Genomic DNA, 27,900 nt, shown 5'->3' with positions numbered 1-27,900 from the left:
ATTCCCTCTAGGCAAGATGGCATAGTACTGGAAAATAATGCAATACAATAGGGAGTATTTGTTTTATTTTTGCAATATTGGTTTTTATAAAAAGAATTTGTGTATTTCTCTTCTACCTTCCACTGAACCAAGTCTAGCTTTTTAATGCCCCTTCTCAAGAAGAGACTTAAAAAAAGATGCTGTCCTCCTTTTTTCATTATTAAGGTGTCTAATCTCTATCATAGGTTTACTCCCTTCCCCACAGCATTTTGTTCTGTTAGAACATCAGAATTTATGTACCTTGACATATTCATGGTATTCATCACATTTAGGTACTTCAGCATTTTCCACTTCATCTCCAGAGGCTGTTTGTTCTTAGTTATTCTGTCGTCAGTTTATTGCTTATTGTATAAGCTGATATCCCATTATGAGACTTTAGGTTTCCATTGTTGCACTTTCTTAAATTAACTGATAAGAAAGTCATTTGCATGCTTTTTATGTAGTGAAAGTATCACCACAAATAAATATCTAAACCCACCGCCTCTTACCACCTATTAAATGTGTTAATACAGATCACATGCAATAATCTTTTAAAATTAACAAAGCAGTATTCAGTACAACATCTTGACTGTTTTCTCCATAATTAAAGTTGTTTTCTAAGGTCTAGCATGTCAGTGATTGATCTTCCTTACAGTTTTCTTTGTGGTATGTTAGTCAGTGGAGAAAAAAATATTTGTTTACAAATGATGTATATTTTTTAGGTATCATTGCATGTTGCATATTATTTTAGGCATCTGTTATTTTGGGCTTAGATAAATAGATTGGGATTTTTCTCCTTTCATATCCAGAAGACAGTTCAGTTCAGTCACATCCAACTCTTTGCAACCCCATGAACCGCAGCATGCCAGGCCTTGCTGTCCATCACCAACTCCCGGAGTCCACCCAAACCCATGTCCGTTGAGTCGGTGATGCCATCCAACCATCTCATCCTCTGTCGGCCCCTTCTCCTGCCCTCAATCTTTCCCAGCATCAGGGTCTTTTCAAATGAGTCAGCTCTTCACATCAGGTAGCCAAAGTATTGGAGTTTCAGCTTCAATACCAGTCCTTCCAATGAACACCCAGGACTGATCTCCGAAGACAGTAGTAGGCATAATCTTATCACTTGACCTAGGAAGAATAGCAGTTCTTAGGCAAAGATCTTTTTCTCCAAAATATAGCCACTCTTAAAGCAGTTTTTTTTTCAGCAAGCATAAAAGGTAGATTTTTCTTTGTGCTGTTTGTACATTCATTAAACAATTTTGTTTACTCCTTCCATTTCTCCTCTTACATGTTTCTATAGCATACTTTCTTCAGATATAAAAATCAGTCCCTTTACATTATTTATGTTAAGATTTTTTTGTGAAACGACAATCCCATAAATTATTGCTCTTCCAGTGCTACACTCTATGTTTTAATATTCTGATGCCCATCTTGTAGTGCTATTAGATTGATCTTTCCATATTTGAATTTGATAGTGGGTCTCTATAATGTGCGTAGACTGGGATACAAAATAATGGATGTAGGTGGATACTCATACTTACTTTCTATTCATGGCCCACCTGTCATGTAAAATGCAATGATTGTGGAGCCAGATCAGCTTCCTTTTGTTTATGAAAATAGAAGAACAAGTTGAGGTCCTACTGTGGATAGGGGTGGGTTGGGAACTGGTGAGTCTAGCTGTATTGTAAAACTAAGTTAGCATTTACACACACATGTACATACAGTAGATAGTAGAAAGGGCTATGTAGGAGTGTCAGTACCTGGGGCTTTGAATTGCATCACCTTTACTCACTAACTTTATTGTTGCAATGAAGAAATTGGCTATTTCGCTACCTGGTATTTTCTAAAGTTTGTGGTAATAGTACATTCATTTTCTCTTATTCTCTTTTCTTCCAGCCATAATGAAAGGAAAGTGACCTGTAAACATCCAGTCACAGGACAGCCATCCCAGGACAATTGTATTTTTGTAGTGAATGAACAGTAAGTAAAGCGTTTCATGGAACGCCTCTATTCAAAATGGGGTCAGCATTCCAATTGCTGTTATCCGTATTTAATACAGTACAATTGAACAGTTTTTTTATCTGGACATTTGCAGTCAAGGGTAGTAACAGAATACCATCTATTTACCATGTGTGGTTTAGAAACATGGCTTAAAATTTTTTTCATGAGGAATGTAATTTCAAAAGCTATTTTTACAATAGCTCAAACACAGAGAATAAACTCAAGATCCCTGAATGCAAGGTCAGGGGGAACTAAACTTGGTCAAATTATTAGACTAATTTGAACTTAGGTTTCTCATCCTTAAATAGAGATACTGGGAATTACCATTTCTCAGGATTTTTATAAGCATCAAGTGAAATTTATTTGAAAATAGTTTATAAATCTGTTCTTCAAAAATTAGTTGTTGGTACCATTGTTATTATTTTCTTTTAGGGGATTGGGAGAGGGCTGCTGCACTGCCTGTCTTATGGGATCTCGGTTCCTCAACCAAGGAACGAACCCGTGCCCTCGGCAGTGAAAGTGAGGAGTCCTAACCACGTGACCACCTGGGAATTCCCTATCATTTTTATGGCCTTCAGTATTATAATAGCAAATCTTGTAATTAAAACGTTCCAGTTAGATGACCAAGTAACATAACTGTATGAAAGCTTATTAAAATAAACATGATATTAACTTAAGTTGTGCTTAGTTATATTTCAAGTAGTTATAAATATTAAGCTGGAACTATAGAGCTTATTAAGCTCGAACTAATACCCAGCTGTTTGGAAAATTCAGACAGACACCAGCATTATTAGCTCCAGGAAAATGTCATTATAAAGTGGTTTACAGAAGTAGCACGTTCTGCCACTCTTGACATGTTATATTTTCAGGACTGTTGCAACCATGACATCTGAAGAAAAAAAGGAACGACCTATAAGTATGATAAATGAAGCTTCGAACTATAACATGACTTCAGACTATGCGGTGCATCCAATGAGCCCTGTAGGGAGGGTAAGTTATTTTGCTTACTCTTAATTATTGATAACTGACATAGTTGGTAGTATCCATTATTATTACTCTTAATGAACTTAGAATTATAGAATAATCATTTCATTTTTGCTATTACATGAATCTAATTGCATTTGAGGTAATTGGCATAAGAAGCAAGGCCTTAGAATATAAAGAACAAAGATTATATTTTAATAATTTAATGAGTTATAGTTTTTAAATATTACAGAGTTCTGATTTTGAATTGTTTTACAAATATAATGGATGTTTGTGTGAGACAATGGCAGTTTATTGAATCTACTTAAGTTTTAAAGGTGACGATTAATTCAATGACCTAGAAATCCTATTATTAAGTATGCCTGGAATGATATATTGGAAAAGGAAATGGCAACCCATTCCAGTACTCTTGCCTGGAAAATTCCATGGATGAAGGAGCCTGGTAGGTAGGCTACAGTCCATGGGGTCGCAACGAGTCGGACACAACTGAGAGACTTCACTTTCTTTCTGTAGTTCATTTTGGAGAAGGAAATGGTGGTCCACTCCAGTGTTCTTGCCTGGAGAATCCCATGGACAGAGGGGCCTGGTGGGCTACGGTCTATGGGGTTGCAAAGAGTTCGACACGACTAAGCCACTAACACACACACACAGAATGATATATATATATATTCTATTTTATTCTATAATATTGTACTACTTTGTTAATGTTGTATCCATTACTGCTAAAAGGTTTCAAAACCCTATGTCAGTTGTTTGATGACTGAAATATTTAGAATCCATTATGTGAAAAGTATTATAGCCATAGGGATACAGAAGTGGATGGTTTTTCTTTGTAATCAGAAACAAAAATACTGTTTAATCTATGATCTCAGACTTGTGTGGCTATAATAATTTATAGTTATTGCTTCTTGTACCATAATGTTAATGTTTTGATATAGAATTTTAATGTAAAAATGTCTTCAAACTCTTAGAAAATCTGCTAAATCTGAATAAATAATTGCCTTAAAGTTACTGCTTGGTGCCTAAATTAAGGATAGCAAGAGAATCAAAAGATGATAAAAGAATTGTCTTTATTTATTTAGAAAATAATTAAGTATTTTATAATAGTAAAACAGTTGTAATAGTAAATTATGGTTACTGTAAAGAAATACTTAAGGTTTTTTTAATGAAATATTGTAGAATATTAAAATAAGTATAGATTTTCAAATAATATAAATTATTTCTATTTTGTATATGACATAAAGGATAAGTGAGCATCATGGTGCATTTTAATTAAAATCTAGAAAAATGGCTGGTGGGTAGAGAGCCACTAAGTCACTGTCTGGAAAGAAAGTTGAATCTGTGCCTCACACTTTACACCCAAAATTTTCCAGATGGAGCAGGTGTTTGAAATGGTAAAAAACAAAACCATAAAAGCAGTACAGAAAATAATGGAAGTTTTTTAAAAAAACAAAAACAAAACAGCCAACTCAGAATGCAGATGTGCTGTCTAAATATGACAAATCCCAGAAGTCAAAAGAATGAGAAATTCAGTCACAGAAAACTATCATGCGTGTGTAATATTGATAACTTATATGACAATTAAAGAAGAATACTGAGGAGTAGGTGTTATATAGGCAGTTATTTGAGGGGGAAAGACAGAGATTCTGTAACTGTGAACAGTCATTTACATGAGTAGATACACATATATACACAGTGACATTCGTTGCCTAGAGTTGTGTTTGGGTTGTTTGAATGCTGGTGTCCAGAGGTGAGAAGTAGACTGGTCCTTCTACATCTTTTTGTACCATTTGAGGTCTATACTGTGTTTTTATGCATTATTTGTTCAAGAGGAAATTAAAATTTATCCAGAAAAAAAAATGCCATGGTTGATATTGGACCTTAAAATTCTATTATGTACTAATATAACTTTTACAAAAGGAGGTTTTAATGAAATGTGCTAGCTTTCCAAAGATTCTAGTAAGTTGAAAAATAAGAGATAAATTGATACTACTTACCTTCCTTGTTGCTGCTGCTGCTAAATCGCTTCAGTTGTGTCTGACTCTCTGCGACCCCGTAGATGGCAGCCCACCAGGCTCCTCTGTCCCTGGGATTCTCCAAGCAAGAACACTGGAGTGGGCTGCCATTTCCTTCTCCAACTTACCTTCACAGAGGAATTGAAATTCAGCTTCTTTTGTCTTTATGTTTGTTGGTCACCGCTATTGTTCCGACCAAGATAAATTGTTTGGGTTAAACATAGCAATATTTTAAAAGATTATTTGTAGTTTTAAGAATATGGTAAACACCATCTGGCTGGCATCATTCAAGTTCAGAGTTGTCCTTAAAGAAGAAAACACTACATGACATTCAGCAGTTCCTTCCAGTCTTGTTTTGATTTGATGTGATATGTTTGTTTATATTTTATCTGTGAGATCTGCTCTTGTAACTTGACACTGTTGACTTTAATTGGGACAACACTGTTAACTGCAGATATGAGTCAAAAAGTTCTGTCATTTGGTTTATTCTTTAAAATGCGTTAATATAATTTTTACTGAAGATTCATTTTATTTAGCAGGTAGGGCAAAATACTGCCATACACTGTGCCTTTTTAAAAATTGTTCCTGAAAATTTTAAAGGAGAGAAATACATGATCCTTTTGTAATATCCTTGAAGAGGAAAAGCCTTTGTGCAGAATTCTTATACTTGAAACAACTAAGACACAAAAGCAGAATTGCAGTAATTCATCTGAAAAGATTAAATCCTGAAAGTTTCAAAGAAATCTGGAGAAGAGATTTTAAAAGGTTAAAATTATGAAGATAAAAAGTAAACTCAATATCTAGGCATTAATACCATATTTTCTGTTGGGCTTTTTTTTTTTTAGACTTCACGGGCCTCAAAAAAAGTTCATAATTTTGGGAAGAGATCAAACTCAATTAAAAGGAATCCTAATGCACCTGTGGTCAGACGAGGTTGGCTTTATAAACAGGTATTTTTTCCCCTGTTTGATGTGAAAAAAGAAGAGAATATAAAGAAACCTTTTCAGCTGAAGGTCCTAAGACAATTATATAAAGTAGAGAAGAAACTGTATAGTTAGTCATCCAGGTTCTTCCCTTTTTATTACCATGAAGAGTGTTAGAGAAACAGTGAAAAAAGAAAAAGTAATGGGTGTTACCTGGAACAGAGGTATTGTGTGTGTGTGTGTGAGAGAGAGGTATTTCTAAATTTGAAATTAAATGTATGTTGTATGAAAATGTTAAAAATAACATGCTAAGATCTTCTAGGCAAAAATATTTTTTCAGTGGAAAAAAATACAGAGTTGTTGTTCATTTTCTATCCTTATAAAAAGGTACAATTATGTACTTCTCTGCTTTGATTTATAGAGAAATTTGATGATAATTCGAGATTTTCCTGAGTTTTGCAGATTTTTGTTTCCATGCCCTCGAAACTACTCTTTCAAGTGTCTGCTTTTTTTTGTTTATCTTTTCTTGTTTATCTGTTTGCCCAGGCATAGGTCACTCTTATACCCTGATAAGTAGGGGTTTACATTGTTCCATTATCTGGAAAACCTGGTAACTAAGCTTTTTTGGAACCTTGTTAGTTTTGTAACTGGTAAGGATGTGTGTACATTAAACTTGGTGGCATCTGTTTTGATTGCTGAGAGGCTGTTTTCTTTTTCACTTCCCGGTTTGCATCTGGATTTCAAATGACCTCCAGATAACTGAGATAACTGCACTCGGGACCTTTATCTGCCTGTGTTCTGTCTTTCTGATTCTACATGTATGCAGATGATGTTAGTTAAATATTAGTTCATTAATAGTGCTAATTTACTCTGTCAAATAATGCTAATTGCTTTCAGATGACCTAATAATTATATTCATTAAAATTCACGATGAGGTCGTTATGAAACATGCATTAGACGTTCCACCTGACAATTGGATGGCAACTAATCTAACGTATTGGAAGTAGACCCACTTAAAATCCAGAGAATCCCCATTCAAGCAAATTAATTTTGCCAATTTCTGACTGCATTGATTGAGTGTGTAACTTGGATACCAACTTTTAATTTTTATTTAAAGATCACTTAACTGTATTTTAACCGTCTGACATTTAAACTTATCCAAGCTGAAAGAATTTTAACTAGACTTTCTAATGAGTCCAAATTCTGTTCAAATAGCTAAATGTGATATTGAGCTTTATAGAGGATATGGGACTCCTTACTTAAAATGATTGCCGTTCTTAGTTCTTGATCCCTTGATTAATTTAGTATTGCCAAAGCTCTACCAACAAGTTTCTCTACTCCTGAGTATTTATTCTGTAATAGGTGTGTAGCTTATAGAGAATATTTGTAGAACTGCTTAAAAATCTAAACTTTGAAATTATCTATACTAAAGAAATAATTAATGAAGAAATTGAAAATGTATATTTGGGGCGGCGGGAATGCTTTCCTTAAGTGTAACTGTAAATTTTAAGGATGAAATCTTACTTAAGAGATTTTTACCCATATAATTTCTTCAGTTCTGAAACCATCCTTATGTGATGGTCACAACTAGAAATAAATTGAGAAATATTAATCAACACACATACAAACTGGCATCTTTTTTACCTGTTTATGTCTGTGTTTGTGTGTGTCTGTGTTTCATTTTCTCCTATGGTTTTGGTTTATTGCATGTGGGAAGGTAATTTTTATTTAAATTGTAGTTTTGTTTGAGCTTGGTATTTTTATTACCCAAATTACTTAGAAAAAGCTGCCAAGTGGGTACTCTCTTCTGCAGGATAAGCAAAACCCAGGCTGGATATGTAAGAAGAAAAAAATGTTTATTAAATGTGTTTGTATGCTAAGGTTCCTTTATTCATAATCATTTTAAATCACATTACCTTTGGAATAATTTCAAATCACACACTTTTCTTCATGTTGAAGATTAACATATTTATTAAATCTGGCTTACCAGAATGCACACCCTACTGCACAGTCACCTTATTCTCATGCTCAGACGTGTTCACATCGCTTGCAAATACGAAACCAGATCAAACTGCTTCAGCAGAATTCCTTTTTACATGACAGTATTATTCTTCAAAGACCAGTGTACTTAGAAATACGTTACCATGTTATAAATCCCTGGAAAACTACCCCCAAATTTTGATTAGGGTTTTAGTTAGATTTCTTTTTTTTTTTTTTTTTAGTTAGATTTCTATGCAGCATATATCAAACACACCTTGTTTTAAGAGCTTATTTTAAACAAATGCACCAGAAATGAGTTTTCACTTTCTGAAATGAAAAAGAAATAATCCTTTATCATGCTGGTTTCATGCAGGACAGCACTGGCATGAAGCTATGGAAGAAACGCTGGTTCGTGCTTTCTGATCTTTGCCTCTTTTATTATAGAGGTGAGTTTACTACCACAAACTGTAGAATATATGTGAAGCATCAGATACTCTTTCGAAGAAAAAAATTAGAAATCTTTTTACTATTTTATTATCAACAAACTGATATCAAGAAACTCTTGATATGTATGATATGTGTGTGTTAGTCACTCAGTCATGTCCAACTCTTTGTGACCCCATGGACTGTAGCACACCAGACTTCTCTGGTGAGAGTCCTTGGGATTCTCCAGGCAAGAATACTGGAGTGGGTTGTCATTCCTTTCTCCAATTGACATATGTAGTTTGAAGTAAATAAGGTGGGACAGAAGGCAATATAGTGCTTCAAACTGAATGGTCTTAGTTTTGGTCTGGTTTTTGTAATCTGTTTCTGCTAACCTGATTTGTTTATATGAAGAGCATGTGAGTATTCACTCTATAATGTTATCCTTGAATTCAGTGCCTAATAGATAAGAAAACATTAATTTGATGGGATTCTTTTTATATGTCAATTTTGTCACATCTAGCCATTGGTCCACTAGACACCCCATTCTCCCCAGCAAATGATTTTAGAGCATTAGAGACTACTATGATGTATTAGCAAATAAGAAAAATAGCAAAGAATTTATTTATTATGATCCCTTCCAGTACCCCCTCTCTGTCTCTGTCTCTCTCTCTCTCTTTCTCTCACACACACACACTTTTCTTTTGAACAATGGCAACCCCCTTGAAATGAGAAAGTTGCAAAAGGGATTAATAGCCTACAGATTAGGCTATTAATGTTGATGGAGAAGAAATAAAGGTATTATTAAAAGCAGTCTTCATTTATATCTCTCTCTCATTTAATGTTTTTGTAGGCTTTAATAAGTTGTTGATTAACGCAGAGTCAGAGTCCAGAGAAGTCTCTGTTCAGGTGCCACGTGGCTACGTTAGCGTCCCCAGAGTTGGTGTCAAACAGTGCAAGGGATGCATATGCCGTGTGGCCCTAGAAATCTGCTTCAGCTACAGTGTAAAATCATGAATCTGGACAGTCAGCCCTTCTTCCGTACTTTAGAATCTGGTTGGAATCAGTCAGTATATAGTTACCAATTTACATACCACAAAATACAGTAGGATTTTAGAGCCTATTAGCAGTTTTTAAATTTACTTTGTGATTGTCCCCCCAAAAAAGGTGGGACAGAATTCTGTGGTCACCTATCAAAGCAACATATGCAAATTGGCCTTCAAAATTTGAAATTACTAGAATTGTATTCATCTTTTTTTTCCCCTCACTGAATACCGAGGTTGAGAAATACTGCTGAGTCAGAATTAACCAAACCTATAAAATTTCATGTTTGGCGTAGAGATATTGGTTGGGCTGCAATTGTGGTATTATCTTTAGTTAAGTGCAAGACTTAAAATTTTCTTTAAAGGTTTTCCCAGTCTTTCAGAAAGTCAGTGTTTGTAACTCATACATTATTCCTAAGCTTATAATTTGTACTTTTCTTTCTTTTTTTCAGTATGTTTTATAGACTAAATTTAGAACTTTAAGAACAAGAAAATGTTTGCTGCTTCTCACATAAAAAATTTCTTAATGTTAATTTGCAACAGAAAGAACACTAAATTCTTTGCCATTTGATATTATTATTGCTTATGGAAGTATCCTTGCTACTCATCACTTTTATTAAAATAAAATAACTTTTAATGTAATTTGAAAAAAATAAAGGTGAATTCCAAAGCCATTTTGAGTATGAGATTCCATATTATTTTTAAACATATGTGTGTTACATTCAATACATCTATTAATTATAGTGCAGTTTCCCTAGACAGGAGGAATATGAAAAAGAAGAAAATATAGAAAAGAAAGAAATATCACTTCACTCACCTCTTGTTCTTCAGATGGTTGGAAAGAAGCATATGATACTACACTTTTGCTACTTTATCAACAGGAAATGTTAGATTTTGAATGAAAACTCAGATTTTAGTGAAAAGATCCTAATAACTTGCAATTTTTAGACTGTTAACCATTTGCTAAGCACATAACATTATGACCTACTGCATCTCTTCCTCACAGCCAGCTGAACGTGAAAGTGTTAGTCACTCAGTTGTGTGCAACTCTTTGTGACCCCGTGGATAGTAGCCCTCAAGGCTCCTCTGTCTGTGGAATTCTCCAGGCAAGAATACTGGAATGCACAGCTGTTCCCTGCTCTAGGGGATCTTCCCAACACAGCCACCTGATAAAGTGGCAGATCTTATTCTGCACAGTCACACAGGAGGAAACTAAGGGCAGCAAGGTCCAGTAGCTGACCTGAGGTCTCCCCTAGCAAGTCTCAGGAGCCAGGATTTGCACCCAGGCACTTGTCCTAACCACAAGTTTCTGCCCCACCCAAATCTAATCTTCTCTTTTTTTTCTTGGCCACACCATGGGGCTTGTAGGGTCTTAGTTCCCTGACCAGGGATCAAACTCCGGGCCCCGAGCAGTGAAAGCACAGAGTCCTAACCATTACACCACTAGAAAATTCCTAATCTCGTCTTCCCTCGTGCATTGAATATAGCAGCCCCATTCATTTCTTCTCTATCTGTCCAAGCATCTAATACTCTAACATTGAGAGTGTGCTGTCAGAAATTTTTAACAGATCAGTCTGTGTTTTACAGATATGGAAAATAATACAGTGAGAGAATAAGAGCTTTGCTGCTTTTTTTTTTTTTTTTACAATAGAATAGCATCCAATACCAGATGGAAGCCCAGGTTCTCACTGTTCTTTACAAAACACCGGGCATTTTGTGAACACTGTGATAAAGCACGGAGATTGCTCTGTTCTGTAGTCAGTCTATTGATGAAACTTAACATGGGATATAATTCACTCAGCAAATATTTATTGAGCAAGACCTGGTTCATTCCAGGTATTATTAAAATAGCAGTGAAAGAAAGCTTCCATAAAGCTTGCAATCTCCAGAGGTCAGGGAGACAGTGGATCCACTCAGATAAATAAACAAGACCACGGTTAAGTGCTTTTAGGAGAAGAAGGTCATGATACAAAAGAAGGTCACGGGGCAGGAGCCTGTTTGGATCAGTACTCTGAGCAGACGGTTTAGGTACCAAGATACCAGTGACAAGGAGGAGCCAGAGTGAAGCAGAGTATCCCAGACAGGAGGGACAGTAGTTCAAAGGCCTTGTGGTAGAAAAGTGTTGGGCATATTGAAGGAGCAGGAAGAAAGCAGTAACCCAAGCTCTAGGGTTAGCACTAGGGAAAGAGATAGATGGAAGAAGTGGATGTAGGATCCATGTAGGATGCTATTGGAGTTTAGATTCTGCCCAAAATGCCACAAGGAAGCGACAGTATATTTTTAGTCACAAGAGGAATGTGCTTTAATTTACATTTTCGAAAAGCTCACTCAAGCTGCTGTTGAAGAGAAAGTGAAAGTCTCTTAGTTGTGTCCGACTCTTTGCAGTCCCATGAACTATACAGTCCATGGAATTTTCCAGGCCAGAATAGTAGAGTGGATAGCCATTTCCCTTCTCAAGGGGATCTTCCCAACCCAGGGATCAAACCCAGGTCTCCTGCATTTCAGGCAGATTCTTTACCAGCTGAGCCACAAAAGAAGCCAAAGGATACTGGAGTGGATAGTTTATCCCTTCTCCGGGGGATCTTGCCGACCGAGGAATTGAACCAGGGTCTCCTTCATTGCAGGCAGATTCTTTACCAACTGAGCTATCAGGGAAGCCCCAAGCTGCTGTTAGGAAACAGGTTATAAAGTAGAAGGAAGGAAACATTGTGTAGAAATGATGGTGGCTTCAGAGTAGGGTGGTAGCCAGCAGTGAGCTCTTCTGATGCACCAGACATCTTAATAGGTGGTAAGATGCAGAAATTAACAATATAGACTCCTCTCCTTATGGAGCTCACAGATTAGCTGAAGGAGTCTGAGAAAGAATGTTGTAGTATTCAGTTGTGTTGATGACTGTTGACCAGGCCTGTACAAGGAAGGGGTCAGGAAAGGTTGATCTAGAGACAAATGACTTGCTTAGTACATACACAGCATGAGTGAGCATGGCATATTTGTAAAATAACACACAGAGCTTAAGGAGTAAAGGTACCTGAAAACCTAGCAAGAGGAAAGGCTAAAAAGTAGATCAAGGCATAAAAGACATTTGTTTGTCATTCTAGTAAATTTAAACTCCTGTATTAAACACGAAACTGTAATTGTATGTATGTCTTATGTTGTTCTCAAACTTCTTTGAAGCAGAAGAAACGGTGGATCTAAAATGTCCTTTGAATCCACTAAGGTGTTGGGATTCTTATGGCTCCTGTCCCAGGTTGTGTTCCTGAGGAAGCAAGCCTTGAGATGGAGATCAGTGTGCAAGAGGCTTACTGGGGAGTGGTCTTGGTATCAGGACCTGGGGCTGGGGAGGAAGGGAAGTAGGACAGGGCAGAAGGAGGAGTTAGGCTTCCCTGCAGTCTGGGAAACACCTGGCTGACCCCCAGTCCCCGACAAGGAGTTCATTCTTTCTACAAACATCAAGTACCTTCCCTTGGCTTGACCAGAGTACAAGGCCCTCTGTGTGATTGAAACTAAGACAGTTACCTAGGTAGAGAACTAAAAAAAATGCCTTGATTAAGAACATTTAGGGCTTCCCTGGTGGCTCAGATGGTAGAAAAATCTGCCTGCACTGCAAGAGACCTGGGTTCAGTCTCTGGGTGGAGAAGATCCCCTGGAGAAGGGAACAGCTGCCCACTTCAGTATCCGTACCTGGAGAATACCATGGACAGTGGAGCCTGGTGCGCTGTAGTCCTTGGGTCTGCAAAGAGTCAGACACAGCTGGGAGACTAACACTTTCACTTTCAAGAACATATAAGTAATGTAGCATATGACTTTGGATAGTCATTTGATGAAGATTTTATATGCCTTCAGTTTTATATAATAATAATGGCAGTTGTTACTGAACTTGTAGCATGGGCTGAGTGCCTCATTGCAGTCATTATGTCTGTTAACTCATTTAACCCTCACAGCATGTTCCTTTGTGGCAAGTCCTGTTTTCTTCAGTTTTATGATAGATGACACTGAGATACCCAGCATCCGGTAGCTTGGCAAGATCTTACCGCTACTTAGAATCCAACTGGGAAACAGTCCATGATAATTGGTGAAGTCACTCTATGCTTATTACCTCTGCATATTCTGAAATAACTTTAGGAAAGTCAATTTTCCAGTTATACAACATAGAAAAATTTATTATTTGATAAAAAATGATTTTTTTAATAAAGATGATTTCATGACCTGTTTCTGATTATATGTTTTATATAAACATAAAATTGGATTTAAAATTAGAATGTGACTCATTCTTTTAAGTTGTCATTCTTTATAATTGTTGTCTGCTTTCTGCCCCCCCCCCTTTTCCCTTTTACAATAAATCTACACTTTTGTTCATTCTGTCTTATATTAGAGAACTAATGAATATAATAAAAGCAAAATTTTGTTCCAGTGTTATGAGAAGAGTTACAGAAATTAACCTCTAATGTGACTTTTTTCTTTTGGAAGTTTCAACATATATTCTAGAAATGAGGGGAAAATAAGTGAAATCCCTTGTTAAGTTTATAATAATAATAATAAAAACACGGCAAGCATAATAAAAAGATTTATTTCTAATTTATGATTTTTCTCATTGCTGAGTTCACCAGCCTAATGCATAGCTTTATTAACCTGTCTTACGGGTCTCTAACAATGTACTATATATTTCAAGTTTCATAGACATCTCTGCCCCCAAGCAGCAAGTTAATAATGTGAATCTATACTGTTCGAGAATGAATGTTTTGACATTTTCCTAGGTATATTTTATGTGCTTGCCTTGTAGGTCTGTGATTTATTCTCTTAACTTTATTGTGTATCATAGTGACTGGTAAAAACAACCCTTCAAGGATACATGTTTAAGAAGCATATAATATTTCAAGTATAGTTTAAAAGATATTTTTATGTGTATATATTCATGTATTCAAAAATGTTTGAGCATCTACTATTGTTCTAAGTGTCTTTGTGGAGTTTACATTCTAGTCGGGGAGAGGAAGATGATAAGTAAAAAATAAAACATACAGGGTTTCAGAGGTATTGGGGCAGATGTTAAGGGTCATTGTGGTAGAGCTCCAGAAAGAGAAGAGAAGGTTCTGGGACAGATCAGGATGGAAGCACTTCAAAATAAAGCAGTCAAGAAAGGCTTCATTGATAAGACATGGAACAAAGTCTGAAGGTTGTGATGAGAGAGCCATGCCTATCTGGGCTTTAAAATGGTTGCCTGTTTAAATCCTATGGGAAACATGGGTGGATTCATTTTGTAAATTTTCAGTGTCACCATTTACACGCTTATGTAGTTTCAGTGAATCACATGCCAGAGGACTTTGTAGAATGCAGTCTATATGCCAAAGGTTTGCCATTTTTATGTCTAATTGACCTTGTTCTGACATGTGGGCCAAGTTCTGATTTGCTTAAGACAGGGAATTTTGTTGAAAGTAAAGCAGTATATATATACTCCATTATTTAATGTTTTCCCTTAAAACCTTACAATATAATACATGAATGAATTACACAAATTTATATATGAAAGTCTTTTGGTTTTGTCAAAATAAGTTTTGAGAAAATTTATTCTGCTTCATGAGAACACTGGAAATTCTAATCAGATGTTCAATTACCTCTCAGATGAGAAAGAAGAGGGTATTCTGGGAAGCATACTGTTGCCCAGTTTTCAGATAGCTCTGCTTACCTCAGAGGATCACATTAACCGCAAATATGCTTTTAAGGTAAGGACATAGTCATACTTTTTTTTTTTCTGAATTTGAATGTTGCATTGGTTAAGAAATGGATATTGACTGTGGATTATCACAAAAAGACATTTTAGTTACAGTCATTTTTAATATTTGAAATATAATAGCGGTCTTAGGGTCGAGGAGAAGAGTGTCCCTTTAAGTAGTAAGAAGTACATGCTGAAGTATTAAAGGGCCAGGTGTCTTTCGTGCCTCCTTTCAAGTGGTTCTAGATCAGGGGTCCCTAACCCCCGGGCCACAGACATGTTAGGAACCAGGCCACCCAGCCCCACAGTGAGAGGCAGGCAAGCAAGTGAAGCTTCACCTTATTTACAGCCCCTCCCTATTGCTTGTATTACTTCCTGAGCTCCAGCTCCAGTCTGATCAGCAGAGCCATTAGATTCTCATAGGAGCTTGAACCCTTCTGTGAACTGCGCACGCAAGGGATCTAGGTTGCGGGCTCCTTATGAGAATCATCCTGAAACCATCCCTCCCTGGGTTCATGGAATAATTGTCTTCCATGAAACTGGTCCCTGGTGCCAAAAAGGTCAGGGACCACTGTGCTAGATATAGCAAATATGTTAAAATGCTAATAATTGATAGATATAACTGTACTATCCTGGTGATCATTGTATTGTTCTTTAAAAGTTACTGTATATTTGAATTTTTTCATAATAAACTTGGGGATAATGTGTTTTTTAACCTCATACATGTGCACTCATGATTTTAGAGAAGATTTGCAAAGGTGCTCTTAGATCTAAGTACATCATGAATATCAGATAGTTTTGAGAGCCTATTGAAGATGAAACATTAAATCTATTATTAAATCTAAGCAGACCGGAGCTCGCTTCCCTTAACTAATAATACTCACCCATCTGTGATGTGCTAGTAGAACACCCTCAAATAAGAAGCCCCTTTAATGCTAGTTCAGTTCAGTTCAGTCACTCAGTCATGTCCAACTCTTTGTGACCCCATGAATCGCAGCATGCCAGGCCTCCCTGTCCATCACCAACTCCCGGAGTTCACCCAAACTCATGTCCATTGAGTTGGTGATGCCATCCAGCCATCTCATCCTCTGTCGTCCCCTTCTCCTCTTGCCCCCAGTCCCTCCCAGCATCAGAGTCTTTTCCAGTGAGTCAACTTTTTGCATGAGGTGGCCAAAGTATTGGAGTAGTTTAATGCTAAGTTGGTTATTTTGTTGCTATTGTTCTCAAAAACTATGCTGCATTCTTTGCTTTATGATGATGGCTGACATAAATTTCGGAAGTCACCTATTTTTTTAAGTCAGTTTTAAATTTAGAACTCTTGAGGGGTTTAATGTAAAAATTTCATTTTAAGAAAAAGAAGAATATAAAGGTAACGTATGCTGTTATTTAACAATGAAAATGTGTGTACCATTATAAAATTGAGTCACTCTGTAATTCCTGTCCACTTTTAAAGAATAGTCAGGACTGCAGCTGAGCTACAATTTTGGCCAGTTAACATGTTGCATTTATAATTACAGAGAAAAGACTGGGAAAGGCAGAGTGGTCGGAGGGTTGTGGGTGGCTTCAACCAGAAGGTTATATCCGAACAAAGACCACTGGTTATGAAGGCATAAGCTACCCATTTCCGTATGTTACAACAACATTTAATACCAATAAGTCAAAATAATAACTTGTTAAAGTACAATGCCAAACTCTCTGATACTGACAGTTGGTTACTGGGGCACTGGTTTAAATTCTTTTGTTTGCTCATCAACTTAGCAAATGTTTATTGAATTTGTAGTAGACAGGATATTTTGCTCAGGTCTTTGACTCTATATATATATAGATTTGTTTTTTAATATCAATAAATATGATGTTAAAATAGCAATAAAAGTGACCATGTATGAGTATATTGTCTCTGTAATTATTTAGTTTAATTTTGATTGTATTTTATCTGTAACAAGAATGATGATTTCTGTTTTCAAATTCTCTCCTCCACGATGTTGTTTTCTCTGAATTTATGAGCCATGTTTACTACTAAGTCTGTTGGCGTTGATCCTGCTGTTTTCACAGTGGTAAGTAGGAAGTAGAGACAATTGCTGAACACTGTGGAACTTAAAAGCTAAATCGGGAACTTTGCCATCATATTCCCATTTGACAGATTGCAAGCTTGGGTGTGGTTTGTTAGTGTCTTGAGCCCTGGCCACAGCTGGAACTTCTGAGTGCCAGCCCAGCATTCCTTCCACTCATCACAGATATGGGCAGTGGGTCTTTATCCATCTCTCCAAAACACCCCTTAGTCTAGTCTAGAGACTCTGGTGGTTTTAATCACTTTAACAGTATATAGCACTTGAGCTGATTCTTTTTTTGTTTTGTTTTGTTTTTTTTTTGAGCTGATTCTTTCTCATGGTTTCCGTATACAATTTTATATCCCTTCCACAGTCAAATGGTATTTGTTGGTTCTGTAAGTTGATTTTCTCAGTGTATTGATTCAATTTATTTCCATCTTGATTCTGAAAAAGGTTTCCAAGAAGCTAATTTGACGCTGTAGATAAAGCAGACAGTCAGGATCTCAGAGTAAAGTCTGTTGCTCCAGGTCTTCTCCTTGCATCTCTTTAGACTAACTCTTTTGCCTCATTCTGTGCTGAAATAACTTGTGTTTATTTATCCTTGTCTTTCAGTGTCTACTGGGGAGTTGTCACAGGCTTTTTAAAATTTATTTTATTTACTTACTTATTTTTGACTGCACTGGATCTTGGTTTCTATGTGGGCTTTCTCTAGTTGCAGCAAGCAGGGTTTACTTCTAGTTCTGGTGCGTGGGCTTCTCATTGTGATGGCTTCTCTTGTTGCAGAGTGTGGGCTCTAGAGCAGTTGTGCTGCATGGGCTTGATTGCCCCCAGGTATGTGGAATCTTGCTAGACCAGGGATTGTCAGGCAAATTCTAATCTATTATACCACCAGGGAAGTCTGTCTCAGGCATTTTTAAGTGGAAATTAAGAATGGTTCAGGACTTAACTGGTGGTACAGTGGCTAAGAATCTGCCTGCCAATGCAGGGGACATGGGTTCGATCCCTGGTCCAGGAAGATTGCATGTGCCACGAAGCAGCTAAACCCATGCGCCGCTGAAGCTGGTGCACCCTAGAGCCCATGCTCTGCAACAAGAAAAGCCGTTGCAGTGAGAAGTCCCTGCTCGCCACAACTTGAGAAAGCCAGTGTGCAGCAACGAAGACCCAGCACAGCCAAAAAATTAAAAATAATAAATAAATAAACTAGGAGGCAAAAAGAATGTTTCTCCCACCTTGGCCTTTGTTTTCTTTAAAAAAAAATTTTTTATTAAAGTCTAGTTGATTTACAATGTTGTATTAACTGGCCTTGGTTTTCTGCTCAACAGGCAGCTACTGCTGCTGTCCGTCCTCGCCTTGCTGGCCCAGGGCTGAGCCGAGCGCTCAGTCCTTGAACTGGGGAGCTGTCCCTCAGCAGGGCCTCCATGACATTGTTTTCCATCTGCTTCTGTGGGTGGAGGCAGGTTAAACCACTTACTGGTGATATAGGGCTTCTTCCTCAAACCTAGAGCATTTATATTTTACTCTGATACTTGAGAAGAAAACCTAAAGGGCAGTGCCATTTGGGGTCATTTATGAATCTTTTATGTTTGTGTATAGGTGTCTATAATGATTAGCCAAACTGCTTTGAGAGCAGCAACTTTTAAGGGCTGAAGGAAATGCTGCCACAGGAGGGAAATGCAATTAGTGACTTTAGTTGCTGTTTGCTGTGAAACATTCTTGAACAGAGAGATGTGAACTGTAAATAGAAATTGCTTGGGGTGTGTCCATGGAACAGGGATGGCCAGGTGCTTTTTTTCTTACCTCCTTCTCCTCCTACCTTCCCTTCCTTTAAACTTTTTTTTTTTCTTAAGAAAATGAAAAATGATAAAGGTAGGAGAAAAAAATGTAAGATGTGTATATTTTTTCAATATTGAATAGTGTTTTTCTGAAGTCCCTTATTTCTATATGTATTGGGTTGGCCAAAAAGTTCATTCATGTTTTTCCATAACATCGGAAACCCAACATTTGGCCAACTCAGTAAGACAAGTCCACTTTCTTTGAAATTTGATAGTAATGGTCTGTGTAGGGAGCCACTGAACTTACTTTCTTTCTTTTACTTTTATAGGTGCCATATTTCTATTTAAAACAATCATGTCGTTTTCGATCAGGCTGCCCATCCGAACATGCGGACCTATTATTTCTGCACTGACACAGGAAAGGAAATGGAGTTATGGATGAAAGCCATGTTAGATGCTGCCCTGGTGCAGACAGAACCTGTGAAAAGGTAAAGGCTTGTAGGGAAAGCAGTGGTGATTTCCACTTATATTTTATCCCCTGCCTTGCAAATACATCATTATCATAGTACATGTCATTTTAGTAGTCATGATACAGAACCATTTCTTCCCCAGAAAGCAAGGATTAAGTTCATCTTCTATATTAAATCAGTACACCTCTAGTTGGTTTGAGATACCACCTGCATTTTTATCCCACCTTCCCTCTTTATTCATTCTCACCTACCCATGTACTGAGGTGAATCCCAAATCCTAACATTCCAACTGAATGTTCTTTCTTCTTACAGAATTACCTTTAATATCCGGTAAGTACATTTTTAATTGCTATCTTAAAAGTACACAGAACAGTGTTTTTTAAGGTTCTGAATCTTAGAGGAGAATTTATATTCATGAAGTTAATTTCACTGTGTTTTTATATTATGTTGTATGTTTCTCAAGTTTAATCAGTTGAAATAAAAGTTTTTGATATGTTTCATTTCTTTGGTGTTTCCGGGATATTTCTGATTGTTTCATGATGAATGTCTCCAGAAAATAGTTCATCAAGCATCTAGATTATTTCTAAATATATCTACTTCTTAATGAATTCTATCTTCTTTCTTTTAAAACTCCAGGACTTACTTTGGTTATATAAATATGTACTGTTAAAATTGATGTAAGTGTGATTTTTACCCCCTGCCTTAACATATGAATCATTTTAATATTCAACTATATTAAAAGCTAGTGAGAGGAAATCAGCTTCTAAAATATGTAAATATTAGCTGAATTATGAGCTTGTGGCATTTTTAAAATATATTCCTATATTTTGGACAAAGATCTATGATACAGTTAAATTTTTTTTTGAGTCAACAACAGTTGAGCACATATATAAGGAAGATTGCTAACTTGCATGTCTGGTCTTTTTACTATTTTCTCAGGAAATTAAAGTCTTTTGAGGTGTTGATTAAAAGACTCAAGTTGATGCTGTATAAGTAAATTTATGTTTATCTATTTCAGATCAGTTTAACTAATCACTAGTAATTAGAGCTAGGCAATAGTATGCAGAAAAAAATAAAGAAGGTCCAAGGTTGAACTCTGGGACACCTGTTTATAAGAATAGCTACCTCAAACATAATGCATTTTCTCGACTGAGAGCTAATAATGGGAAAATCTGCTTTTGGAATTCCATGTGTAAAAATGACCTGGATGGACATAAAGATGAGATTATTATGACAGAGAGCTCCAGAAAATTTGTTAGATGAAAAAAAAAGAAAATCTTAGGATAAAACTAACTTCAGATAATACTGACTTTCAGGGAATTGTTTAGAATACAGAAATCAATATAGTCATTAAAATATATGATTTCTAGATAAATTTAGTTTCATATATTGCACTTATCCCAGAATTTCAACTTCTGTTTTCTTTTCTTGTATTTTCCACTCTAAAAACTAGTCAGTTCAGTTCAGTTGCTCAGTCGTGTCCTACTCTTTGCGACCCCATGCCTCGCAGCACGCCAGGCCTCCCTGTCCATCACCAACTCCCAGAGTTCACTGAGACTCAAGTCCATCGAGTCAGTGATGCCATCCAGCCATCTTATCCTCTGTCGTCCCCTTCTCCTCCTGCCCCCAATCCCTCCCAGCATCAGAGTCTTTTCCAATGAGTCAACTCTTCACATGGGGTGGCCAAAGTACTGGAGTTTCAGCTTTAGCATCATTCCTTTTAAAGAACACACAGGACTGATCTCCTTTAGAATAGACTGATTGGATCTCCTTGCAGTCCAAGGGACTCTCAAGAGTCTTCTCCAACACCACAGTTCAAAAGCATCAATTCTTGAGCGCTCAGCCTTCTTCACAGTCCACCTCTCACATCCATACATGACCACTGGAAAAACCATAGCCTTGACTAGACGAACCTTTGTTGGCAAAGTAATGTCTCTGCTTTTGAATATGCTGTCTAGGTTGGTCATAACTTTCCTTCCAAGGAGTAAGCGTCTTTTAATTTCATGGATGCAATCACCATCTGCAGTGATTTTGGAGCCCCCCAAAATAAAGTCAGCCACTGTTTCCACTGTTTCCCCATCTGGTCCCATGAAGTGATGGGACCAGATGCCATGATCTTCGTTTTCTGAATGTTGAGCTTTAAGCCTACTTTTTCACTCTCGTCTTTCACTTTCATCAAGAGGCTTTTGAGTTCCTCTTCACTTTCTGCCATAAGGGTGGTGTCATCTGCATATCTGAGATTATTGATATTTCTCCCGGCAGTCTTGATTCCAGCTAGTGTTTCTTCCAGCCCAGCGTTTCTCATGATGTACTCTGCATATAAGTTAAATAAGCAGGATGACAATATACAGCCTTGACGTACTCCTTTTCCTATTTGGAACCATTCTGTTGTTACTAATAATTACTCCTAATTTATGCTGATAAAGATGATATTCAATATTGTGTCTTGACTCTGGACAACTATTTGTTGATTATCTGCCCATAGCAATTGTTAGCCAGTTGTGTTGATATAATTTGCCCAATTATCCAGGAATTATTGAATACCACCTATGTGCCCAACCTGGTGTCAGTCACCATCATCCTGTAGAAATTACATCTTCTAAGGACTAGTGGTTCAGTGGCTAGGACTCCATGCTCCCAGTGCAGGAGGCTGGAGTTTGATCCCTGGTCGGGGAACTAAGATCTCACATGCCACAACTAAAGATCCCGCATGCTGCAACTAAGACCCAGAGCAGCCAAATAAATTAATTTTAAAAAAGGAAGAAAGAAAGAAATTATGCCTTTTATTCTATCTCTAGCTCATTTATGAAGTATTTTAACCTATGAACTTCAATGTCATCGTTCCCCAATGGGCAGGCCATTGATGGCATTAAAAAATTCTAAGCATAATATACATTCTCTGAATAATTTTCTGTCTCTCAGCCCATTATTATCATTTTCTGTATTTGCATGTATCTTCTGCAGTAACTTAAATGTTACTTTTAAAAATTAGATCACAGGTTTTACATTATTTATGTTATCTTAATATACGTTTTTGAATAAGTTTTGGTTCCATTTAGGGAGAAGTCAGCATGTGTCTTTTTTGATTACATCTCTCAAGTCTTTGGAAAAACTGAGGGAAAAGTCATTGCAGTTGTAATTTAAATTAAGAGCTTTAGGTAGATTAGAGGTAACTTTTTAAAAAGACCTTTTCATATATTTGATACTTAGTGTTTTAAAAAATTCTCACTACTCCTGAAATTAGCTTGGATAAATGTGTTTATAGCATAGATCTTCTCTGACTTCTATCTTTCAAGTGGAAGAAGCTCCATCAGATCAGATCAGATCAGTCGCTCAGTCGTATCCAGTTCTTTGCGACCCCATGAATCTCAGCACGCCAGGCCTCCCTGTCCATCACCATCTCCCGGAGTTCACTGAGACTCACGTCCATCCAGTCAGTGATGCCATCCAGCCATCTCATCCTCTGTCGTCCCCTTCTCCTCCTGCCCTCAATCCCTCCCAGCATCAGAGTCTTTTCCAATGAGTCAACTCTTCACATGAGGTGGCCAAAGTACTGGAGTTTCAGCTTTAGCATCATTCCTTCCAAAGAAATCCCAGGGCTGATCTCCTTCAGAATGGACTGGTTGGATCTCCTTGCAGTCCAAGGGACTCTCAAGAGTCTTCTCCAACACCACAGTTCAAAAGCATCAATTCTTCGGCGGTCAGCCTTCTTCACAGTCCCAACTCTCACATCCATACATGACCACAGGAAAAACCATAGCCTTGACTAGACGAACCTTTGTTGGCAAAGTAATGTCTCTGCTTTTGAATATGCTATCTAGGTTGGTCATAACTTTCCTTCCAAGGAGTAAGCGTCTTTTAATTTCATGGATGCAGTCACCGTCTGTAGTGATTTTGGAGCCCAGAAAAATGAAGTCTGACACTGTTTCCACTGTTTCCACTGTTCCCCATCTGGTCCCATGAAGTGGTGGGACCGGATGCCGTGATCTTCGTTTTCTGAATGTTGAGCTTTAAGCCAACTTTTTCACTCTCCACTTTGACTTTCATCAAGAGGCTTTTGAGTTCCTCTTCACTTTCTGCCATAAGGGTGGTGTCATCTGCATATCTGAGGTTATTGATATTTCTCAGTGTCTAATATTGCTTCCAATGTGAAGCCATGAATTTTATCTAAACCTAAATATATGGATGGTCTATAACTGTACTCTGAGGGAAATAGTCACATTTCTTTTTATTTTTTCTCGCTGATTTTATTCCTAACTAGCCATCTCTGTATAGCTGAACAGAATATGTATGTTGTTAAGTCTCTTCAGCTGTGTCTGACTTCTTTGCAACCCCATGGACTATAGCCCACCAGGCTCCTCTGTCCGTAGAATTCTCCAGGCAAGAATACTGGAGTGGGTTGCCATTTCCTCCTCCAAGAATATATATAGATTATGCATTTTTAACACATGCATTTTTATCACTGACACTGGCAGCAATAGCACAGTTAGGATCCAGCAGGATTGTTATTATATATTGAAATGTGCAAGGGTAGTCAGTTCCCTCTTCAAGGAGCCTCCCAGTGTGGTATCGTCTTGGCAGTTTTGTGCAGGTACAGACACTTAGCTTGGTCTGGTCAGATCCTGGAAGTGATTGGTCTCAGGAAAGCTGATTCTCATCAAAAAGACCCAGATAGAGCAATTGACATGGTGAGCAGTAAAACCATCTGCTGGCTCAGGCGCACACTGCTAAGCAGCACATTCTTCCTGCAGGGACGTGGACATGAGATGCCAGATTCTAATCCACAGTTGCTTAATGAGATTGAATGGTAGTGGTGATAAAGTCTGTGCCAGCCACAGATTTACTCGTGTGGAGCTCACAGCAGTCCCGAATCCTTGGTGCTAAAGTTTTCCCTACTTGCTAAAGAGGAGTTTGAGGCTCAGTAATTTCTGTACCGTGCTGGAAACTCAACTAGTAAGAGGTGGAACTATGGACTTCCGTGGTGGTCCAGTGGTTAAGAATCTGCTTGCCGATGCAGGGGACACAGGTTTGATCCCTGATTCGGGAAGATTCCACCACATGCTGCAGGGCAGCTAGGCTCGTGCACCAAAGCCTGCTCCGCAGCAGGAGAAGCCACTGCAATGAGAAGAACCTACACACAGCAACTGGAGACTAGCTGCACGCTCTCCCTCCTCCTCCAGTCCCCACCAAACCTGGGCAACTAGAAAGCCTGTGCTCAACCAAAAAATAAATAAGCAAAACAACAGTGTAACTACTAGAAGTTCCACAAATTAAAAAAAAGAGAGAGCACATGTAGTCTAGCTCAGAAACTTAAGTCCTCAGGAATACAGAGAGTTGGTCACATGGTCTCAGTCTTTGATAGCATCAGAAGATAATGTCCATTTCCACAAACCAGAGTCATGTTTGTCTCATGATGCATTAACCCTCCTGGCTGGAAACCATGTTGTTTATTTCAAACGACCAGCTACTGTGGTCTTTTAAGCATGGATTTTTGTGGTTTCACGGTCAAAGGGCAGCCTCATTTGCTTTCTTTTCAGATTTCTAATGGTAAGGACACTCACCACTTTTTTTGTTTTCCAGTGCTTTCTACACTGTGTATTTTATGGTTAGTTTTCTCCCCTTTCTATTTATACATTCTGGTGTCGTACTTGAATTTTCATGCCATGACACTGGGGATTTGTGCAGACGTGTCCTCTGCAACCCTTTCAGGGCTTTTTGTAAAGTCAAAGGTAGTTTTATGTTTTTTTTTTTTTTTTTTCAGAGTGAATCCCAAAAATAGCATGTGCATTATTTCATCTGATTTACTCTGCCTTTCTTCTCTGATTTCAGAGTGGATAAGATTACATCTGAAAATGCACCAGCTAAAGAGATCAATAACTTTCCCAATCATAGAGTGCTAATTAAACCAGAGGTCCAAAATAACCAGAAAAACAAGGAAATGAGTAGAAATGAAGAAAAAAAGGCATTAGAAGCTGAAAAATATGGATTTCAGAAGGATGGCCAAGATAGACCTTTAACAAAAATTAATAGTGTAAAGTTGAATTCTCTGTCGTCTGAATATGAGAGCGGGTCGACATGCCCAGGTCAGACTGGACACTACAGGCCAGTCAATTTGAATAGTTCAGAGAACAAAACAGTCAATGTGAGCCTGGCAGATCTTAGAGGCGGAAGTCATCCCAATACGGGGCCCTTACACACAGAGGCTGATCGAGTCATACAGAGAACGAATTCAATGCAACAGCTGGAGCAGTGGATTAAAATCCAGAAGGGAAGAGGTCATGAAGAGGAAACCAGGGGGTAAGTGTCTTGTGGTGTTGTGGGAGACTGGTTTCTGAGATACAAAGAGTCAATGTATTAAATTCAAATTCCATTGTGATATTACAGCTTCATGACTCATCTTTTCTTCAGGGTAATCAGATGTGTGTGTGTGGGGTTTTTTTTTGTTTTTTTTTTCTCTCTGTCTCTCAGTGTTCTGAGAAATGTTCATCCAACTTTACTGATGGCAAGGAACCATCCTCCCTGGCCCAGCATAAAAGAAGGCGTAGGCCGTGGGTACAGATCATGTTTGTTTGAGGCAAGGAAGGGGGCAAGACCTAGCCTTGCCCCCTTACACACACACACACACACACACACACACACAACTTGTCTTCACTCTCTCCACCGTCCTGCTCTGTTTTCCATTAGTAGCTTCTACAGCTTAATGTAATGTGAAGCTCTCCTGAGACATGTAGTGTGGTGACCGGAAAGGCTTAGGTGCTCTGGTTCTCAGTCTTGTTCCTTGGCTTTCTTAAACTCATGATGCACATGACTAAGTATTATTATTTATTCATCTAAGCATTTATTCATTCATGTACACACTTGTTCTTTTGTATACTTATTGTGTAATTACTATATGGTAATCATGGGACCAGGAAGTAAAATACTGAAATGATATAGTCCCAATTTCTTGCAGCCGTTCTTAGTCTTGTGGAGGAGAAAGTTAAACAGATACTGCATACGATGACAAATACAGCAAGAAGAGAAGATGTTTCAGGGACAACCAGCCCAGCCTAAAGTTTCAGGGAAACCTCTCTGGAGGAAGTAAAGTAGGAGCCCAGATATGAAGGATGGTATGCTTATCTTGGTTTAGGTATGCACAGCTCAGGAGTGTATAGTGCTGGGAAGAGGCTCCAAAGCCGTGAGTCTGGCTTAGGCTCACATCATCACAACTGCTATAATGATGGACAAGAAGCAAGGCTGGAGAGAGAAGCCAGAGGAGTTGTATGTTTGCAGAATGGTGGTTCAGTAGAATCTGGAGAATGAGTTGGAGAAAGTTCAAAAACTGAACTTGTAATTGACAAGGCTAGTTGAGTACTTGGATGTGCTTGATTGCAGACTGGTCTCACTCAAATCTAATTTGAGTGGCTGGGGGAAATCAAGAATGGTGCTCTGCTTTTTTGGTCTGGTTGTCAGGCATTATCCAGTGCCTCTCACTGCATAAGGAAGGATTGGGAAGACAGAAGGTAATGAGTGATTGGATAGGTTAGATTTGAGGTGTCTGCAGTCTGTACCTCCAAAGAGAGATCTGGACTTGAATAAGATTTGGAGTGTCATCATCATTATATCAGACATGCTTAAAAGTAAGGATGAAAGGAGAAGCATTCATTCAGCAGGAGGCTGGATAAAGTAAAGATTCTAAGGGAAAACCAGAAAGAACTTTTACATTTAAAGGAAAAAAAGGATAAACAACAAGGTCATACTGTATAACACAAGGAATTATATTCAATATTCTGTGACAAACCATAATGGGAAAGAATATGAAAAAGAATATATATGTGTGTGTAAATATGTACTTCAATACAATTTTTTTGAAAATTAAAAAATAAAGGGAAAAAAAGGTTTGGAGGGTCTGCAAAAGACCAGAAGTAAAGGCCAGAACATGGAGGAAAAGCAGGTGCCCGTGGATGAGAAAGTGTTGTGTTTTTACGTGGGAAGCTGGTGATGCACGATTTATAAAGTACTGTAATGAACTAATGCATACACAATTAACTGAAGACCTACTATAACTCTTACCTTTCAGGAGTAGAGAACCAGACAGCAATAAGTTAGTAATGTTTTGGTTGAAAGAAGATGAACTTTTGGGGTAGCGGGACGTCCTTCTGGTCTGGACGGTTGTCAGCCAGCCTCTCCTCTCCAGAGTGCAGCTCGGCCCCTCTCATCCCATGATGCGTTGCTTCTGGTCTGGGTGGTTGTCAGCCAGTCTCTCCTCTCCGGAGTACAGCTCGGCCCCTCTCATCCCATGATGCGTTGCTCATCTCTGTTTTCTCCTCCTCCACCCTCATTGCTCACATTCCTAATTTTCCCAAGGGACAGCTGTGAGAAACAGTTGCTGTCTCAACAATAAAATTTGATTGCACAGAGGGAAAGCCAGAGGTATTGACGGGGGCGGGGGTGGGTAGGAAATGACAGGATGTTTGAAAGTACTTATGAAGGTAATCGTTTTCAGGGAAACAGTAATAAAAACCACAGCCAGAAGA

General features: G+C 37.9%; 1 protein-coding gene and 1 long non-coding RNA gene across 21 annotated transcripts in view; one reads left to right on the top strand and one right to left on the bottom strand.

Moving 5' to 3' along the window:
- PLEKHA5 (pleckstrin homology domain containing A5) overlaps nt 1–27,900 on the top strand; it is a 261,962-nt gene that overhangs the window by 153,952 nt on the left and 80,110 nt on the right. For all 19 annotated transcript variants that reach the window (XM_061417711.1, XM_061417695.1, XM_061417702.1 and 16 more), the window contains 7 exons: nt 1,915–1,998; nt 2,889–3,009; nt 5,864–5,968; nt 8,295–8,367; nt 15,004–15,104; nt 19,287–19,402; nt 25,214–25,681. In XM_061417711.1, the coding sequence (XP_061273695.1) occupies nt 1,915–1,998; nt 2,889–3,009; nt 5,864–5,968; nt 8,295–8,367; nt 15,004–15,104; nt 19,287–19,402; nt 25,214–25,681 (1,068 nt within the window). The remainder of the gene's footprint in view (nt 1–1,914; nt 1,999–2,888; nt 3,010–5,863; nt 5,969–8,294; nt 8,368–15,003; nt 15,105–19,286; nt 19,403–25,213; nt 25,682–27,900) is intronic.
- Nucleotides 49–27,900, bottom strand: LOC133248040 (uncharacterized). Of its 2 annotated transcripts, XR_009736600.1 has the most exons (3): nt 27,437–27,900; nt 5,001–5,146; nt 49–1,146 (listed from the first exon to the last, which is right to left on the bottom strand). It is a non-coding gene; the product is annotated as an uncharacterized LOC133248040 (long non-coding RNA). The 2 variants fall into 2 exon arrangements; XR_009736599.1 differs by lacking the exon at nt 27,437–27,900 and having other exon boundaries at nt 5,001–5,292.

The sequence above is a fragment of the Bos javanicus genome, chromosome 5, assembly GCF_032452875.1.
Source record: "Bos javanicus breed banteng chromosome 5, ARS-OSU_banteng_1.0, whole genome shotgun sequence".
Classification (NCBI taxonomy): domain Eukaryota; kingdom Metazoa; phylum Chordata; class Mammalia; order Artiodactyla; family Bovidae; genus Bos; species Bos javanicus.
The sequence above is the reverse complement of the archived record's forward strand: the minus strand, read 5'-3'. Positions and strand labels throughout refer to the sequence as shown.